The sequence below is a fragment of the Lepidothrix coronata genome, unplaced genomic scaffold, assembly GCF_001604755.1.
Source record: "Lepidothrix coronata isolate B3197 unplaced genomic scaffold, Lepidothrix_coronata-1.0 Scaffold140, whole genome shotgun sequence".
NCBI lineage: Eukaryota > Metazoa > Chordata > Aves > Passeriformes > Pipridae > Lepidothrix > Lepidothrix coronata.
This window is the reverse complement of record NW_016690320.1, coordinates 548740-567821: the sequence shown is the minus strand read 5'-3', so window position 1 is coordinate 567821 and position 19082 is coordinate 548740. Positions and strand designations below refer to the sequence as shown.

The 19082-nt window shown below is 42.8% G+C and overlaps 2 protein-coding genes across 6 annotated transcripts in view; one reads left to right on the top strand and one right to left on the bottom strand.

Annotated features, from left to right (window-relative positions):
• Window positions 1-19082, bottom strand: part of MYO1E (myosin IE) — a 242482-nt gene that overhangs the window by 105021 nt on the left and 118379 nt on the right. For all 4 annotated transcript variants that reach the window (XM_017827513.1, XM_017827514.1, XM_017827515.1 and 1 more), the window contains exon 5: window positions 6732-6818. The gene's annotated coding sequence lies outside the window, so the exon portion shown is untranslated. The remainder of the gene's footprint in view (window positions 1-6731; window positions 6819-19082) is intronic.
• Window positions 15215-19082, top strand: part of CHRNA7 (cholinergic receptor nicotinic alpha 7 subunit) — a 40194-nt gene continuing 36326 nt past the window's right edge. For both annotated transcript variants that reach the window (XM_017827520.1, XM_017827518.1), the window contains exons 1-2: window positions 15215-15323; window positions 16451-16590. In XM_017827520.1, the coding sequence (XP_017683009.1) occupies window positions 15269-15323; window positions 16451-16590 (195 nt within the window). In that variant the 5' untranslated portion in view covers window positions 15215-15268. The remainder of the gene's footprint in view (window positions 15324-16450; window positions 16591-19082) is intronic.

Below are 19082 nucleotides of genomic sequence, written 5' to 3'. Positions count from 1 at the left end.
GCTGGTCTCCAGTGGGATTGAGTGTGCCAGTCCTTCAGGGACACCAAGGGCTTTGGCTGGTGGGAGCAGTGTGCTTGCTCTGTTCAACACAAGCACTCGTGTCTCTGTGGGCACCAAACACGGGGCTGTAGAGCCCACCAAAGGGAAGGGGCAGTGAGAGGGGGCACTGTTTTTCTGGATGGAACCCAAGCAAACAGAATGAGACTTGGGAAAGCAGATGTGCACAAAATACTATTTAAAACACAAAGTTCACTGACACAACCATAAACTCACTAAAGGAAGGACTGAGAGGAGCCTTGGGAAGTCATCTGCTCCCTCTCTCTGCTTTGAAACAGATCTAACTCTACCTAAAATATTTGCCATAGGCACTTGTGTAACTTGTTTACAACAATCTGAAGAATAAACCATTGACTAATGCAGTCTATTCCACTGCTCAAAGAACTGTCCTGCCACCCAAACAACTAAACTGAACGGACTCTTGATAGGACAAGACATAATGAGCTTAATTTCAAGCACAGAGGACACAAAATCTAATTTATGACATTCTTCCCTGCATGTCCATTAATTTTTTTAAGGCAATCTGTGTATAACAGAAGATTCACATGAAGTTTAACAGAGGTATTTGCCCAATATTTCTTAACTTTTTCTTCTTCCTACACCCATAAAAACACCACCAAACCAACAACACCCAACTCAAAAAACCCACGACCATGAAACCCCCCAAATGGCCAAAAGCAGACCACTTCCTCTCACCAAGTTTTAAAATCTTTCTTTTGTCAGCTATTTTGCATGCATGAGGCTTAAACCATTTGCAGTGTGCAGACCATAGTATTCAGCCAGCTATGTTGCCTGAAAGGCATAATGAGTGTCAAAGGTTAAACTCATTGAAAAATATTTAACTGGGGTACATGCCTTTTGTATCAGCATGAGATAACACAGTAGAACTATAGTACTGTGCAGTGAGGGACTTAACTGGGAATCAGAATTATGACAGTAATTACAGAGCAATTGTGCTATTTAGGTTCATTAAGCAAACCAAAGGAATGATGCAAGTAAGTTAAAAGGAGGATCCTAACTTCAACGTGTATTTGTTTATGTAGTACAGTTTTGTATTGTGGATACTTTTATATTGTGGATATCTTTGTCATTACATTCTGATACAGTTCAGTAGACAGTTTCCATGTCAGAGAAAAACAGTATGAAAGCCAATGAACAGCAGTATATTCCTGTGAAGTCAATTTAAACTGAAATGTAATATTTTCTTCTTTTCTCAATTTGTGTTTCCTGTTCCACCTTCTCAAGCATCTGGCCATCTGGGGCACAGAGTGTTCTCTGTATCTTAAAGTGCTCATTAGACATGTATTCCAATAATGGAAACCTATAATGAGAGACAAATGACAAACTGATGACCCCCTGATGAACTGATGTGCAGAGGAGGGATCCTCCTGTGATACTCCCCACCGTGTAAGAAATTCGGAGGCAAATTTGAAAGAAAACCAGGAAATTCAGTGCAAGGCCTCTACTGAATTTGCCACAGGGTGTCACTGTTACTCTTGGCGAGTGAAGGACGATGCTAAATGTACCTGTGCGATCCACAGATGCCGCGATACCACTGAGATGCGGCTGGAGGTATTTAACAACGCTATTACAATACTAGTAATGCTAAACAATACTAGTTAAATACTAAAAAGTATTTAACAGTACTCTGACAAAAGCAAAAAAATATTCTAAAGACATCACTCTGTAAAATCTCAATAAAGGCAGATGATTAATTAAGTAAAATACTCTGAGGGTGATTGTGATGCTCCTTTGGACAATGCACAGGGAATGGTGCTTGGGAACAAAGGTCTCTGCTACCTTTTCTCTCAGCAGAACTTTGGTCAACACAAAGCATGAAAAACTCCCAAACCAGCTCCCAAATCCAGAAAAAAAAAATCGGGGGCAGTACTTCTAAAGCATTAGATCTTAAATCAAGTAAAGCTCAAAGAGCAACATGCAGCATTTCACACTGGTCATCCCAGGAGCTGCTGCAGACTTGCAGAAGAGGCTCCTTACCCAGCATTTCCTCCCCCTCCAAGGCTGACTTTGGCTGAAGTACCACAGGATAACCTGAACAGTTATCACCAGATGAAGCTCTGGGCCTAACACAAAAAGCTGCTCTCAATCCATGCCAGGATTATCTCAATAAATAGTCTCAATATTACAAAATATGTGGGAGAGTCATGACTTTTGCTGGCATAGATCAGTGAAAAATGCTCTTAGCTCAGCAGAGCATTAGAGATGTACAGCTAACCAGGATCAAGTTTAAGGAGAAAACTGAAGCAGTAATTGTCATAAAACAAAAAGCCCAAACTGAATGAGAGGATGAGTAGGAATTGCTGGTGAGAAAGGAGAAAGGAAAATTGCTTCTTGTAGAGTGACAGGAATTAAAATAAAACACATCATGCACTGCTGCACATACTCCAAACAGTTATTGTCATTAAACCTGACTTCAGCTTCTGCTAAGGCTCATTTTCTAACACCACTGCACTAAACAGGCTCCCCTTCTACGTGATTGAAGTTGAATTAGACTATAAAGGAAGACAAATTTTGCTGACTGTGCTGTCTCACTCTTGTGCTACATTTCCTGATGGTATCAGGACTGTGAGGTAGGGCATCCACTCTGCTAGGGGGCTTTGTGATCTTGCTATCTCCATTAAGAATAACTTAAAAAGGTGCAATAATTGCATATTAGAATATATATGCCTTCATATTATAACACTGAATTTCCATGCTGTGCCACGCTTTTATTCTTCACTGGCTTTGAGAATTGTCATTTCAGTACATGCAAGTATCTTATTATATAAATCATGAAACTCGAGAAAGGTATAACGACTCAAAGTAGAGCTTTTAAAATGCAAATAACTGAAAACAACAAAAGTTAAAACATATTTTACGCTACTGCCATGCTTTGAAAAGATAAATGCCAGCCTGTTTACTACTATAAATAATAAACCTTGTTCACTTTACAAAGATCTTGTGGGGATTGATCACTTTGTGTCTTACACAAGCTTGAACATGTGAAGTGCTGTGACCCAGTTCCACATATGCTTTCCTTTGTGAGATTAATCTCCCTAAAATGAACGTGGCAGCTCACAGCAGAAACTGCTTGCTTTCCTCTTTGCATGTAAAATGTTTTATATTGCAAAACAAAAGGGACTGCTGGTCTCTGGTATGGTCTCCTGGTATCTTAGAATCATACAATCATTTAGGTTGGGAAAGACCTTTCAGTAATGGCAAAATCTCAACCATTCCTTAAAATTTTGGATTTCCAGTTATCATGGACTAACAAAACAAGAAATGAACGGTATACTATTATCAGTGTTTATTTTAGTAATGTACCTCCATTATCCAGAGTGAGGGGAGATGAAGAAAATCCAATACTGACACCATGAGACAGAGCACAGTGGTGGAATCCTGAATCTCCAGATAGATTTTGGGCTAGTTTGGGCCCATTATCTTTATCTATTTGGGCCCATTCCCTTTATTTCTCTAAACTCCCTAGATTTTTACCTTTATTAGGTTGTCCAGGCTGTGGTAACTCCCACACAATGTCAAATTAAAAAAAAATCATTAGGAAAAAGTGTGAAGGGAATTGAGTATTATTCTGTCCCTGAGGCCCCACTGCCACTTGATGTCACTATTCCTGTCAGGCAAAGGCAGGCAGGTGCATGTCTGCAAGAACTGGATTTCAGCAGGTAGGAAGCACCCAGGAAAGTCATACAGATTATTTCAATAAGTCACAGGATTATGCCTTATGGGCAGCACTTGTTAAAACAAATCTATTGCAAAGGCAAAGCCAGAGATTCAGTTCAGGGTGAGTCTCCTTGGGATCTGCTGGGGATAGGCTGGGACTGTCTGACACAAATGGGAAGGAACTTCACATGGCAAACACCACATCAGGGTAAAAAGCCCTCCTCCCCCTGTATTACTACAGCTTAGCTCCCAATAAAGCAAACTAAAGGAGGAAAACCTCCATAAATAAGACAGAAAAGATCTAAGCCCAAGCAGAGACCAAAGAACCTCAGACATTTCATGTTGACTGTGAAGCTCTTCCTGCTTGTCTTTGGCCCTGGAAACTGCTCACAGAGCTGAGAGGGGAACAACTGAGGATTCGAGGTAAGATTTAAACAACAGGGACAGGAATGGGGTCATCTGTCCTACAACAAGACAATCATCTGTGTTTGCATCTGCCAAGGGCAATGGAATATTATGGTATTAAGAACAGAACAACAAGATTTTCACTAAGAAGATATTTTAATAGTAATTCAGAAGTAGAAGAACAAATAAATAAAATGCCCAGCAATGCTCATTTGAGAGCTTTTTGCTTCACGAGCAGTCAGAGAAACAAGGAAAGGCCTGGAGGAACAGCAGCAGAGGGTCTGGCTCTCAGGGTCTTTTTAGCCCAAGGCCATGTGTCATGACTAATTGACAATGATAAACAACCTCAGGTGTTATTTATACTCTGGCTCACAGAAGCCTGTAGTAGTTAATACTGAAATGTCTATACATATTCATATGAGGCGTCTACAATACATCTTATATTTTGCATTTAAACAAATTTGCAGTTTCATGCATGATGAACCTGGTTTGCACATGAGTACAAGAGGTATTTTAAATGCTTTGCTCATGTGGGGTGTGTCAGATTGACCCTGATTAGCTCAGTGCTAGAACTGCCAAGGTCTAATGACCTAGAACTGCCAAATGCCCTGTACAGGCCATTCACTCAAGACATGGACTCAATGATCCTTGTGAGTCCCTTCCAACTCAGAATATTCTGTGACTCTGTGAATGTATTAATCAAACACATAGATACCTTTCTGTGACTGTGGTTTCAATTCTGCTGTTACCCAACACCCCATGGAGCAGTTTGTACTCACACTAAGGTTTCTTGTGACAATCTACTACCACCCAAATCCCAAATTTTCCCTCATCTGTGCACAAGTTAAAAAAAAAGTCATGAGAAACTTGAATGGAATTCGTGCAAGAAAGAAAAAGAGAAAGTGTAAACAAGAACAAGTAATGCAATGGTCTGGTTCCTGCAAACTGTGACCAGTTTGAACTCCCAGTTTGGTATTGACAGAAAACCATTGCAAAACAATGTCCCAGACAAGTAATGGTCTTTCTTTCTATGTTTTTTTCCTTCACTCAAGGCAATTAAAGTACTATATTAATGGGTTTTGGTTACCCATCATCTTTAATTCACCCACTACTGAACCTGATGGTTTCAAATTCCCAGAAGGTGAAGGACTGTTTGTAACCATGTTCTTGCTGCACTCTAGTGATGTGTACCCATGCCAGTACAACTTTGTTGTATGATAAAATAATTATCAGGTTTACAATATCTCTGTTGGATAGGGATTATAACAATTCAAGTCAGAGGAAACTGCACACCATTAATTTTAGTCATCTCTCAAGACTACACAGCAAAGCTATGACACAGCAAGTAGTAGCAGTCACTACTAGTTCCCACTTCCCCATATAAACCATCCTCAAACACCAAGTTTTCAATTAAACCGTGGCAGTAAGTAAATGCTATTTATACAAAGCTTGCAGCTTGGCTGTTTTATAAATGGGTATGTGGGAAGCAATGTGAAATATCAACTGATAGTTAATATTTAAATTGCTGCTCATTTACACTTAAGGCAAGTTTCATTGCTGCTATTTGCAGAGAGATTCAAAGTTCAGAATTCAGTGATTCACTTCAAGAACTTTTATAAATAACACTGTATTATAAATCAAAAAACAAAATCAACTTATCATGTAGGAATCTTCCTTCTCCCAGGGGATAAGAATTGGTTTTGAAGACAGTAATGGGTTTTTAATCTATTGTAAGAACAGGTTCTTTGATCTATCTTACAAGCAGCATTCAGGAAGGGGAATACTCTGTCCTAGATGTCTAAACCTCACAGGAGTCACTCAGGAAAGTCAGGAGAATGACTGTACATGGGATAATGTGCAGTTTGAAATAACACTGCCTTGGCAATGCCATCCTTCACACAGAGGATGCCTGGGCACTGAACAGATTCCCCAGGGAAGTGGTCACAGCACCAGCCTGGCAGAATTCCAGGAGTGTTTGAACAATACTCTCAGGCACATGGTGTGACCCTTGAGGTTGTTCTGTGCAGGGCCAGGAGTTGGACTCAGTGATTGTTGTGGAACCCTCCAGCTCAGGATATTCCATGATTCCCTGATCATTTCCTTTGACTGTGATAGCTTATGTCATACACAGAAACATGCCTTGTCGCTAGGCCTCAATTCCACCAGCAGTACAAGCGCTAATTTAAACAATCATACTCATTTTTCCTAATGAATTTTGAATCCATTCCTATAAGGTACAAATGGAGAGAGAGGAGCACATTCCCAGTATCTCTTCACCACTCTGCCCTGGGTGGTGCTCCACCCCTGTACTGCTCTTCACAGAGCCCCCTCCGAGTTTTCCACAGGTACCTACCAGGCACCTGAACGAAACTGGGGAGCTCTCAGGGTAATACCACAGCTTTGAACAAATCTGGGTTCCTTTCAATAGTTCCTCATCATTAAAGCAATGAAGCAGAAGCTCTGCTGAATATTTTACCATACTTCATTTTAGTCCTATTTTATTTTAATTTAATGGAACTTTCCTAAAAGAAGACTCTCTAGATTCATGTGGCTCTAGCAAGGTGTTCAAAGAGAGAAATTCAAAAACTTACCTGGCTGTCATCTTCTAACTTGCTCTGTGTCTCAGCCCCATCAATTTGACAAGGATATTCTCATTTTCTTCATGCTCTATGTAGTCCCTGTGGAAGAAATCGGATGCATTGAAAATATCTCAATAATCCTCAGTGGATGATGAATTATAGGAATACATTTCTTAAATAATTAACCTGAATGTGTGCTAGCACCATCAATAAGATGCTCTCCGAATGCCCAGACACCATTAATAAATGAGAAAAAAACCCCAAACAAATCAGCAGTTCTGCAATTAGTTACTTTCATAAGAAAACAAACATCATACTAAGATTTAATAAAAAATTCAGATAATCCTTCCACTGAAGGGAAAGCTAAACAGACACCAGTTCAACACAAAAAGAGGAAAAAAAATTAAAAGATAGCTACCATTCTAATAGAGCCAATACTCTCAAGAGAGCACTTTTCTCTCTCCTGTTCCTGTCCTTAATCCTAAAACCCAGTCAGTCTTCCTCAGGTGGGAAATCCATCAGTATCCTGCTCTTTATCACCTGGGCACTTCCACAGAACAACACTATTTCCTCCTTCTCCTCAAAGGAATGCTGCCTAAAAACTCCTCCTAGAAACTAGCAAAATGATACAATAAAACTGGAATTTGGGGCTGAATCTGGCAGTGTAATGCACAAACCAAACAAACTGCTACACGGGAGTGAAAAATAAAAAAGCAGGAGAAAACCCAGAGCAGCTCCGAACCTGTTAATGAAACAGAACAATTTCCTGGAGAGAATCAACTCCAAAGCAGGCCAGCAGTGAGGGAGGAGGTGTGACAGCCAAGCTGCCCAGCAGTGAATTCCCGGGATCCCGCTGAGATCAGGGAGCAGTCCCGTGTCACAAAACACCCCCGAGCAAGCAGAGCCACCTGTGCCTGGTTTATGTCCAGCAGGTTCAGCTGATCTGCATTCTGCAGAGAAAGGGGGGGAAACTGTGGCCTTTTAACACCTTTAACTGGGGATTTCTGGACTTGGACGTTCACAGCTTTGAAAATCAACAGTTTAAATGAGCTTGTTACACAATATTTAAACTCTTAAAATTTACATCAATGTGAATGGTAGGGTAAAAATTTCAAACACATTCTGGCAATTTATTATTTATTCCTACGAATAAAATGCTGCTGCCTGCTCAGAAAACCCACTCTTAGGCATATAAACTTATAAGATTTAAGCTCCCAGGTGATCAGAATCTCTTTAAAAAGCATTATATAGGCTCTAAATCACTGCAGTGCTTTTGAAAACTGTACAATTATTAATATTTTCTATCTTCTGATCATCATTATGAAAACATTGAAATGTTTGGGTTATAAAAATCAGTACCACGGACAATCCATCAGCAAACTGATAAATTAAATTATTACTTAAAACATTCAAGCCATCTCAGCCACTCACAAGCCATCCTTGCAGCTTGGCATGAGCAATGTCACTGTTGCCTCTGACCTGCCACATTGCATTATCTTCATAATTAAGTGGGAATCCAGAATAACAATTTTGACCATGATAAAAAGATAGCCTTGAATCACAGCCTATAAGGAGACCCACGGCATTTTGATTTAGGCATCCCAGAGGATTTAATAGGAGTAATAGGTTCAATTAAAAATTAAGTTCATTTATGTAAATTAGAAAAAGCAGGAACACTGTTTTAGTTAGTTGCATGTTCTATGTATAGAGCAAAAATAAACAAATCTCAGAAAATTTAGTTTCATTAAAAGGAGCCTGGGTATCCAAACAGCTCTGATTAAACATGAATTCAAAATGGGAAAATAGAAGGTTTCCAATAAGCTGCTGTCAGTTTGTTTATTTGCCTGGCTCAGGTAACCATAATAATTTTTTCATGCTCTAATAACCCACCAAATGGTTCAAACTCCAGACCACCACAGCTACGAAATGAAGGATTTGGCTTCTTATACCTGCCCTAACAAAACATGCAGAAGAACAAAGTCCTAGAGCTGTGTGAAGCAAGTTTATCTCTGAACATAAGAAGATAAGAAGGCAAATTATAAGTCAGGTTTTTATTTTTATCATATCTTTTAACTTATAATTAGTTATTCAAACAATCAGTGGTCTAAAATTCCTCCTGCAAAACAGATGCTTAAGTAAATACCTGAAAGCTTATCCAAGCTTGAAAACTCCTGCTACCTAATTAAAATCTCTGAAAAAAACAGACAGTTCCTTCCTCTCTCTGTTCCCCCATTCTCCTTTTTTTCATCCTCTCTGTCGTAATAAGAAGAAGCTTTAGAAAAAATTGTCCATAATAAATTTATGAACTATCTGTTGTCTTTTAAATCTAGTTCAAGAAAAATACACTGAAAGCAATTGGCATTCACTCATGACTAGCAAAAACCTTTTTGATGTTACTGGAAAACAAATTTTATTTTAAGAGCTAACTATCCCTAAAATTAAAGGCAGGTTTTTAGTGGAAAACTCTTTCCTCTGTGCATGTGTCTATTGTGATTGCCCTCACCCAGCTCACTCATAAAATGGTTACTCCAGATATCTGGGCTGGGACCATTAGTCAGTCATTTACTCTGTCAGGTTCTTCAGTGCTGGGCTGAGTCACATATGGCTGAGGGCTATATTTGCTATATCTACTTAAAAATGTGATTACAAGACATTCATTCCCAGGAATGCAGCATCCCCACCCTGGGGACCAGTCCAGCTCTGGGGCTGCTCCACAAGGGCTGTGTTAGTCACGGGCGGGCAGTGGAGCTGATGCCCAGGGCTTTGTCACTGCACTGACAAGGGCCAGAGTGCAGCTCTGCTTCCTGAGGGCTGCTGCTCACACTCAGCACCCACCCACAGCTCTGGCTTTGCAGCTGATGGAACGAGCAGACAGGATGGGCTTCGAAACCAGGAACGAGGAGGGAAAAGTCCCACTCGCTTTGTCACAAACAATAACGTCAGATGTCCAGCTGGAAGAGGGATCCACTCCTCCCACACACTTGGCCATTTCTGTAAGCCCAGGAGCCAGCAGGAGCTGTCTGCTGCTCACATTTGCCATGTTTGGGAAGCAGAGCACGGGCTGCTCCATGCTGTGCTTCCCATGCGGAAAAACGTGGCCTGCATTCCTGAACGTGGCAAAACCATAACCCATCTCCTTCGGTGCTCCAGACAAACAGCTCTGAAGCCTGTATTTCTCTATCTAAAGGATCCAGATAAAACAGATTACATCTAGAGTTTTGAATTATTTGTAGTGAATTTTCCAATAAAACCTATATTTAAAATGGTTTCAGTTCCTCCTCTGGGAGGTCCACAGCTCTTCATCAGCGAAACAACCTTGTAGCTGCCTTGAGAGTTCCTCTGAGTCCAGTTAAGGAACCTCATTTTGAAAAATCTCCCAGTCTCTGAAGGATTCACAGCCTCCAAACAGGCTGTATTCTGACAATAAAAATCATTCATTTTTGTTTCCATTCTCTGGATGCTCCCATTTGCAACACTTGCCGTGAAGGACTGTCACCAGCTGGCTGGAGACAAACAGCATTTCTCACTGAGCCATGACAAGCTGCCACTCTGCAGCGCCCAGAGCGATGAATTCCTCTCCCATCTCCAGTGAGTCACTGGCATTTGCCCCTTTGTAGCCTTCTGCTGCTGCTATCAGTGCACTGTGGTAGAGAAAGGACCAGATCTCATTTAAAACAGAAGATGATACATGATGTTTGTTGCTGCACATGCCTGAAAACCGTCAACTTCACCTTCAGCAGCGTCTAGTTAAAATAAATCATACAAGAACTGGACTGATTTGCTTTAGGAGTGATACCAAGACTTTGCAGGAGGAGCTGGGAAGGAATATTAGGGAATGCTGGTTTTATGCAAGGTAAGACATGCAGTTGCAAATGTGCAATCCATGCATTCCAAGACAAAATGCAGAGACCTGAAAAAAAAAGAAAAATTCTTTCTCCCCGTAGCCGTATTAAAAATGTATTTATTTGGTGAACTGAAACTTAACCATTAGGATTCTGAAGGCCAAAATTTGGCATCCTCTAGCAGACAAGTGCACCCTGGCTACTTTTCTTTTTAGAAATCTTGTCAGTAGAGATCTGGCTTTGCAAGACTGACCTGTCCCCTATCTCCTGTCTCAACTATGAGCCCAAAATTTAAATGCATTTGCCTCAGCTTTGATACAACATTCTGTCTTTGACAGGGTTTAAACTAGGCTTTATGGTCAGTGGCCTTATTGGAATGGTCCTCACAGACCAAATGACCATTTTTTGTGGAATTCATGTTAGCTATTTAAATTGGAGCAGATGGTAATTTTTTCAGCAAATTTCTAGTTTGTTGCTTTAGGACAAGATAAATAAGGTTGATCTTCAGATGCTTATAGAAGAGAATCTGTTAAAGCTGTAGGCCTAAAATGCAGATTTCCTGTCAACTTTAATTAGCTTCTGTGAACCCTAAATTATGTAGTTATTTAAAACTAACCAGGGTGAAGAAAAGCTGTTTTGTCAACTTTGTGTTGTTCACACTCATCCAAAAAGATGACAGAGTGACACTGTAATGTGAATTGTATGAGTGAGAAACGAATTCCAAGCCCTGGAATTACAAAATGATTCAGAAGGGCCTGACAGAGGCTAAAATGAGAGGAACAATAATTCCTTATACAGAAATCAAAGTGTAAACGTGCTAAGCATGATGTCAATGAAAACCTGTGATATTTCTTTGGACAGAGAAAAGCACCTGTGGGGTAGATATGCTGACAAATCTCTGTAGTTATTCCATTTGAGCTTTTTCATTGACAGTAACACAATGGTGTTGCCACTGTAGTTTAATATGCTCACACTGTGTTTGCTAATGGTAGTAGAAGACAAGAATGGACTTTGAAAGATGTTTGCATTATACAAATGACCACAGGCCCTATTCATTAGTTACACAGTCATTAGGCTAATTTTACAAATCCTCGTTCTTCACATCTGAGCACTGTTCGGAAACGTTCTCTCTGTAATTACTTTTTACAAACCGAGAGGGCAGCAGCTTTATTATTTTTCAACAGCAGAATAGTCTGTGCTCTTCTTTATCCTTCCCAACAGAAGATCATCTGGGGAATGGATCATTTTCTGGAAATCACAGACTGGTGTAGGAACTAAGAATTTGGGAAGAGCTTGTCTTTGCGAACCTCTGTTCAAGTGTGGGTGTATAGAATATAAAGTTTAGTCACAAAATTAACCCGATTTCAGATCACTAATTCATCCTTCAATAGAAAACTCAACATCAAAACTACCTGCTACCTCTTGCAAGGAAGAAAGAATATTTTGTTTCAGGACATTTTGCAGAAAAAAAATCAAGCTCATCACATATGCACTCTCCATCACTGAGACTACTTGTTGTGCAAAATAAACAACAGAAAATAATGAATAACACGAGATGTGATTACTAAGGCTACCTGCAAGTAACAAAAGGCTAACAAATAAAGAGGTAATTTAATTCAAATAACATTCAAATAAATGTGGGCTTCTAACATATGCTCGAAGTCACCATTTAAAATCCTAGCCTATTCTACCTTCTTCTCTAAGAAGAAAGAAAAGCAGATTTTCTTCTGCTGTGGGAGTGCCAGGTCATGGCAGTGGCACAATAATTAGATCAAAGTCAGCAAGTGTGCAGTCACTGTAGATGCACATAACACACAGTATAAGATGGTCACTTATTCACTATCAGCCGAATCTTGGGGCTATCTTATCATCTTCTTCATTAGGAAGATGCAAGATTTTACTCTTCTGTAAATCTGTGCAAAGAGAAAAAGAGGATATTCCTCACAATTGCAGGATATTATAACCCCTGGACAACAGCAGCATCTTGTAATGACTGCACGAGTCATTCTGGAGTCTCTTCAGCCCTTGGTTCTTTTTACTGATCAATGTATGGGATTAACCTTATAAATAACTAGGAGGATAATAAGTAGGAAGATAAATAACTAGGAAGATAATATTTGGGTGTAAACAAACACGTTTTTTATGATGAGGGTCTTTTCTATAGACACATTAATTCAGAATCCTATAGCTGTTTCTCTGATAACTCTGTGCCTCAGACTCAAAACAGACCCGAAATAGTACTCGAGTGAAGACTTTTGCCTTTTGTAAAGGATATATTTTTAGAGGACTTCAGTATAGTTTTTGTTAATCTTTCTTTGCTAGTGTCTACACAAGCAACCCTCATAAATACTTGTGAAATTCACTTTTATTAGCCAGGATGATGCTGAAAGCAGATACGACCTCTTCCTGCCATTTGTGTGCATTCACACCAAAATCTCTGACTAGAAAGGGTAAAACCTGTAGCAGGAATGCACCTGACTGAACACAGTTTAGTCAAGTTAATAGCTGATTGCTATTAAAAGACAAGAATTTCTGAAGTGCTTATAAAAGTCAATTTGCTAACAACAAAAGCAAACGAGACTGCCAGAACCAAAAATAAATCAAAATTTATCAAAGAAATAGTTACAAATTATTTTTTCCACGCTTATACTACTGGAATTTGGTGTTTCAGCACCATCCCCTGAAGGGTCTGCCTTTTGAGTCCTGTAACAGAGCCCCGAAGGCCTCGGCCTGTGCCCACCTCTGCCGTGCCTTCATCACCGGGGTGAGGCAGTTGTCAACAAAGCAACGTGTAAAGCAGAAAAAAGAGCCAACAGTAGAGGTCAGCCATGAACTGTAGATTTTATCTCCAGATTTCTTGCCTGAACAATTCCTGCTGTTTACTGTACACCCAAAAATATCTGGGGCACCTGTGCCAAAACAGCAGTGGGTAGCAGGAGTAGGAGGAAAGAAAATTAGTTTCCTTTCCAAAATGAAACGCGGCAAAAATCCAGGTACTGAGAGCACTGCCATGGGAAGGTTGAAGTACAAATGAGTAATAACACTCTTTTTTTTCTGCAAATAATACAGAGCTCCCTTAGCAACTTGTCCTTGTCTATTAGCTGGTCCAAAAAGGTCAAGATCTCACTGAAAAAAATACCCACCACAAATCAAAAAACATCAGCTATGACTTGGCTTTTGGAGAGTTGCCTTTGCCATTTCCTGGCTTCCACTACCCCTTGGTAAAGTTGTTTGGCATGTTGGCTCATTGGAAAAGGGGAATGTTTCAGTCCTCCTGTGTGTTACACCAGGAACACATGATGCACCAATGTGCTGGGCTACTCAGGCTGACCCCAGTTTCATCTGGTTTTTTGCTAAACATTTAAAAATACTTAAACAATAGCTACATAAATTAGGTCACTGCTTGAACCAAAACAGACAACCTGGATTTTTAAAGCTGAGAATTAGCTTTAAAAATCTGCTATTTAATTGTTATTTGAAAAACAAGCATTTAGTTACCCCTTGCAAGCGAGGACACACTTCAAAACCATTCTTCCTGAAGTGCAGCTGCCTTGGACATTCATTTAATGCACCAACTGGATTTGAAGGACAGGGATTTTGACTGAAAGAACCCATGTGTGGTCTCAAAAATGTGCTTAGAGTTGCAAATGGGAACCAGACAATCAACAAAATGCATTGCATTTTCTAGGCCAGCTTTCCAACTGTGATGCATTATACCCACACCAGGCATCATTTTTTCTGTCATGTGTTTGTCAAGCACCAAACACGATGCCCCATGGCCATGGCTGTTTTCCCCTTATCTAGACAAAAGATCCAGCACCTGAGCCCACAGCCCTGCATCTGCTGGGGATTTAACAGCTGTGTGTGCAACATAATTTTGGCCATCACCGTCCTGCCCCAAATGTGACCTAAGCCAAGCTGCTGGCTGAGGCCAGCAGAGACTGCCCTGGGTGCCCACCCTGGCTGCCTTCCCCTCGCCCCTGGCAGTGGATATCCTACCCGGGACACTCACTCTGCTGCCCTTTGGGCTAATCCACGCCTTCCACAGCAGCAGCCGCGGCCGGTGGCGAAGGAGAATGACCGAGCACCTGTGCCGAGGAGGGCAGGGGAGCTGGGGGGCAGCTCCGTGGCCCTGGGGGCCCTGATGCCCTGTGGCTTTTGGGCCAGCGCGGGCAGGATGTGCTCCTGTGCCGGCTCCCCTTCCCTCCCCTTCCCCTCTTGCCTCCCAGCCTCGGCTCCCCGCGGTGCCGCTGCGGGCGCCCGTCCCCGGCGGGGCTCGGGGAGGGCGGCGGGCGCGGCTGCCCAGCAGGGAAGGGGCGGCCCCCTCTGTCGCCTCTATAATGCCGGGGCCCCTCGCCCACCGCTCCGCATCGTTCCTGCTGCCGTAGCCGCCTGCGAGCGGCTCCGCTCCCTTCCCACCGGCGCGGGGTCGCTCGAGGATTAGGGGCGGGAGGGAGCTCCACCGGCGGGAGGTAGGCGCGGAGGCGGGTCCGTCAGCATCCCTGCGCTCCGCTCCGCTCCGCTCCGCCCGGCCCGCCGGCGCCGTAGGGCGAGCATCGCTGCGGGCGCAGGAAGGGGCCGAGTTGCCGGAGGTGCCCGGGGCGCCGGCGGCTCCCGGCGGCTCCCGGAGGGCCGGATCCGCGGCGGGAGAAGCCGCGGCTGCTGTTGCCGTGTCCGTCCGTCCCCCGCGGCGCCGGCGCTCCCGGGATGGGCCTCCCGGCGCTGGGGCTGTGGCTGCTGGCGGCGGCGGGGATCGTGCGCGGTGAGTGAGAGGCGCCGGCCCCGCGGGCAGCGCCGGGAGCAGCGGCGGGGCGGGCGGGACAGCGGGCACGGCGGGGACAGCGGGGACAGCGGGGGCAGCTGCCCCGGTCCGCCCCGGCACGGCGGGTCTCCGGCCGCGGCCGTCCCCTTCAGCCTCTCTGCGCTGCGCCCCCATCCCCGGCACCACTGGGGGCTTGCGAGGGCTGGGACCGGCCGGGAAGGGACACGGGAGACGGGCAGAGCGATGGGGATGGGGAGAGAACTCCGTCACGGAACTTAAATGGTGGCTGCTCCAGGGCAGAGGCTGCGGCTCTAGGCTCAGGACTAGAAGACTGGGAAGAGAGAAGTCCGTCTGGAGTGGGACAAGGAGGGTTCGCATCTAGAGGACCTGTTCCTATCCTGCATCAGATTTCATTTCATTCGAAAATGCCTCTGTCCCTGGTCTATTGTGCTCCATTCATGTGGACCTGCTCCCTCTCCCTTCACAGAAAACCGGCAGAGTAAAGATTGGATTTGAAGCGTAAAACAGAAATCCCTGAATATTATCATGTGAATTAATGTAGCACCTCTCATCTCTGTCAGGAACCCCGCACCCCGCTTCATTCATAGCTGCATGAACAGAGAACAAAGTGGACAGTACTTGCCCCAAAGAGTTCTCGGTCTGGAGCAGCCTGAGAGCAGGGTTGGGTCTAACCTGTGGCCATTTTTCTCCCATTGTCTTGCTGATGCCCTCTGCCGTATCCCCGGTCTGCTGTTCTGGTAGAGCTGTGCCAGGACAGGTGTCAGATCACAGGTAGTGTGTTTCCTCCTCATCACTTCTTGCTGCTGGACCGAAGTGGGTGTATGTTGAGGAAGCATCACTAGCATATAAAATTTATCACTCCTGGCCAATCAAGAAATTATCAGAGGCAATCCACCTTACAGGGTGGGATGAACAGAGTGATGAGCTTGTGATTTGGATTTTATAGTAGTAACTAATGAACTATGTGAAATACAGTGGCATTTTCCTGGGAATGCAGCAGGTGTAATAACGGATACATAATATCTGATAGCAGTAAAAAAGCATATGTCTCAACTTTTTCTGATATAGAATCCCAATTATTTATCTATTTACTTCTGTGCCCAAAGAGTCCCTACAAGGAGAGTTCCAAAGGAAGCTTTACAAGGAGCTGCTGAAAAATTACAACCCTCTGGAGCGACCAGTTGCAAATGATTCCCAGCCACTCACTGTCTACTTCACTCTCAGCCTCATGCAGATCATGGATGTGGTAAGTGTGTAACCTTCTAGGAAACTATTTCTTTCAAAGGGTGGATTTTTCCTTCCTGGAATGGAGATGTGTCATAGTGAAGGAAGATTACAAGATATTGGAAAGCACAAATAATTCAAGATACAGTGCCAAATTTTGACTTCTTTTAAAAAAAGAACTAAACTGAAAAGTAAAGTTTATGTCTTTCTTAGATCTCTTCTCAGAAATTCCCAGAATTCTTAGCAGTACAAAATACTTCAAGGGAGGCTCAAAATGTGTACTTTGCCTTTCGAATCCTTAACTGTACCTAGAACTAACAAGCAGTGTAGTCTGGGAGGGATATGCAAAACCAAAGCTCTTGATTTCTGGGGATCACTTAAGAGCTTCTTATAGTTGGAGATGGAGGGGAGAGGAAATCCTGGCCAAAATCCAAATTATATTATTTCTTGTGGTATTTAGACAAGATTGCTACATTTTATATGCTTAAATAGCTGCTCTATTTGCAACCACAGTTGCTTGGTATATCAATAGATATTTCTGTGCTGTGCTTGTAAAATGCACAATAGGATCTGTTGGGTTCAAATATGAGTAATTTAAGCTTCACTCTGTCACAGCTGCACAGAGATGAACCTCAGCATATGAGTGAATTTACAGTATTTGTTTTTAGTGAATTCAACTAGCTATGATAACTAACAAAGAAGTTAAATACTTAAAAGTATAGTTAATCTCAAAATGCCATTATCTTCCCATAAGATGTTTAAAGTTCAAGACACAAGAAAAGGATAAAAGAAAAAAAAAGAAAGATAAGATTATTCATGACAAGTGGCTTGCTATCTGTTCCCTTGCATGCTGCCAGTTGCCAAAATCCAGACACTGTTTATTTAGTATCTGAAAGTCAGCAGACACAGAGAACTCTGCCAGTGCTCATAGTTTCTACGCCCATTTTTGAAAGTTTTAGATTTATTAGATCTAAGGTGAAAACTAGGATGTGTATTTTGGGTGTGATATTTCCTGTCTGCCAAAGGGAGAGCAGGCAGTCACAGGCAGTGAGCTGTTTCCCTGATGGGGCCACTAAAGCCAACAGGCAAACTACGTCAGTTCCAGCCTTGTTACAGCAGCTGGGGTTTAATGTGTGTGATAGCAGCGAGCAGAACAGGAGCTGTGGGGAGTCACATATCCTCTGAGTGATGGGGGGTGAAGAACATGTGTTATGCAGAGTGCAACAGTTTGAAAGAGTGCTGGCAGATTGAACTCCAAAGGGGCTGTGGCTGGACTGCACAGGGATCTGAGAGCAGGGGAGGACAGCCAGGTGTTAGACCCAAACTTTGATGTGAGATAAAAGCCTGTAGTGGTGGGATGATATAAGGGATGACACCAAGAGCCTACTGAGTGTATGTGGACCTGCTTTTGTTGTTGATGGTGTTTCTTGTGGGTGGGCTTAGAGGTTTGGAAAAAAGGAGATCTCCTCATGCTGGATGCTCTCCTAACACAGAGTTAGCCTAATTAGACAAGTAAGCAAGAATGCTTTTTGACAATGACAGATGACAGAGAAAGTGTAAAAGCAAGGAACAACACAAGATGAATAAATGATACTGTGTTAATGAGGGATGCATTAATTTTATCTGTCATCTTCTAATTGGATTTGTTTAGAATGTGTCGAGGTAACACAAAGAATGAGGTATTTGAAGGGCAGTGTGAGTCATGAGAACAGGGCAGGTCAGAGGAAACTAAGAGAAGGAAGCTGAAGTGAAGAGCAGCGTGGAACAGACAGTGCTTCAAAGGTCTGAATGCCTCAAGGTCCCCAACCAGGTTACTGCTGCAGCTTCTCACTGGCCCCAGCCTTCATGGGTCTCTTGCCATGTAGGCAAAGAATGTGGAAGACAGGGCAGGAATAACCACTGAGTTCTCTTAGCCCCTCATCTGTGTGATGGAGCTTTGGTCTTGCTCCTCTTTCCTGTGCATCAGGCCTCTTAGTGGCTTCTGCAGCAGCTCCTGCTGGCTGGAGTCTTCAGTTGCATAGCTCTGGATTTAGTTAGATTTTTATCTTTGTGTTCAGGAAGGCTTAGCCAGTCTGTTCAAGGCCTGTTCAAACTGGGTACCTGAATAAAACTCCCCATTTTAATGTATCTCTGCAGAACTCAGCACAGTACATGGTGCTTCCACTGAATCTTAAACCAGGCTTCAAAAAACACCCTTCTCAACCATGGACTTTGTTTACAGGGCCTTCTTCTGTAGCTCCCTGTAGGGAAATGCCCTCATGCTGCAGTATGTGCCTTCTCACAGCTACTGGAGGAACTTTTGCTTTGGTACAGGACAGTACAGTTGCCATCAAAGGATTTTTGTACTACTCAAGTTTTTTCCCCAGCTTTCAGAAACTGCACTTCTGGTGTCATTCTGTACAGACAGATGTAGCCTGACTATGTTAAGGTAACGTGGTTTTGAATATTAACCACCTCAGGAAAGGTTTGCTGTATGGCCAAACCCTCCTAGGGATGACACAGCTTACAGAAACC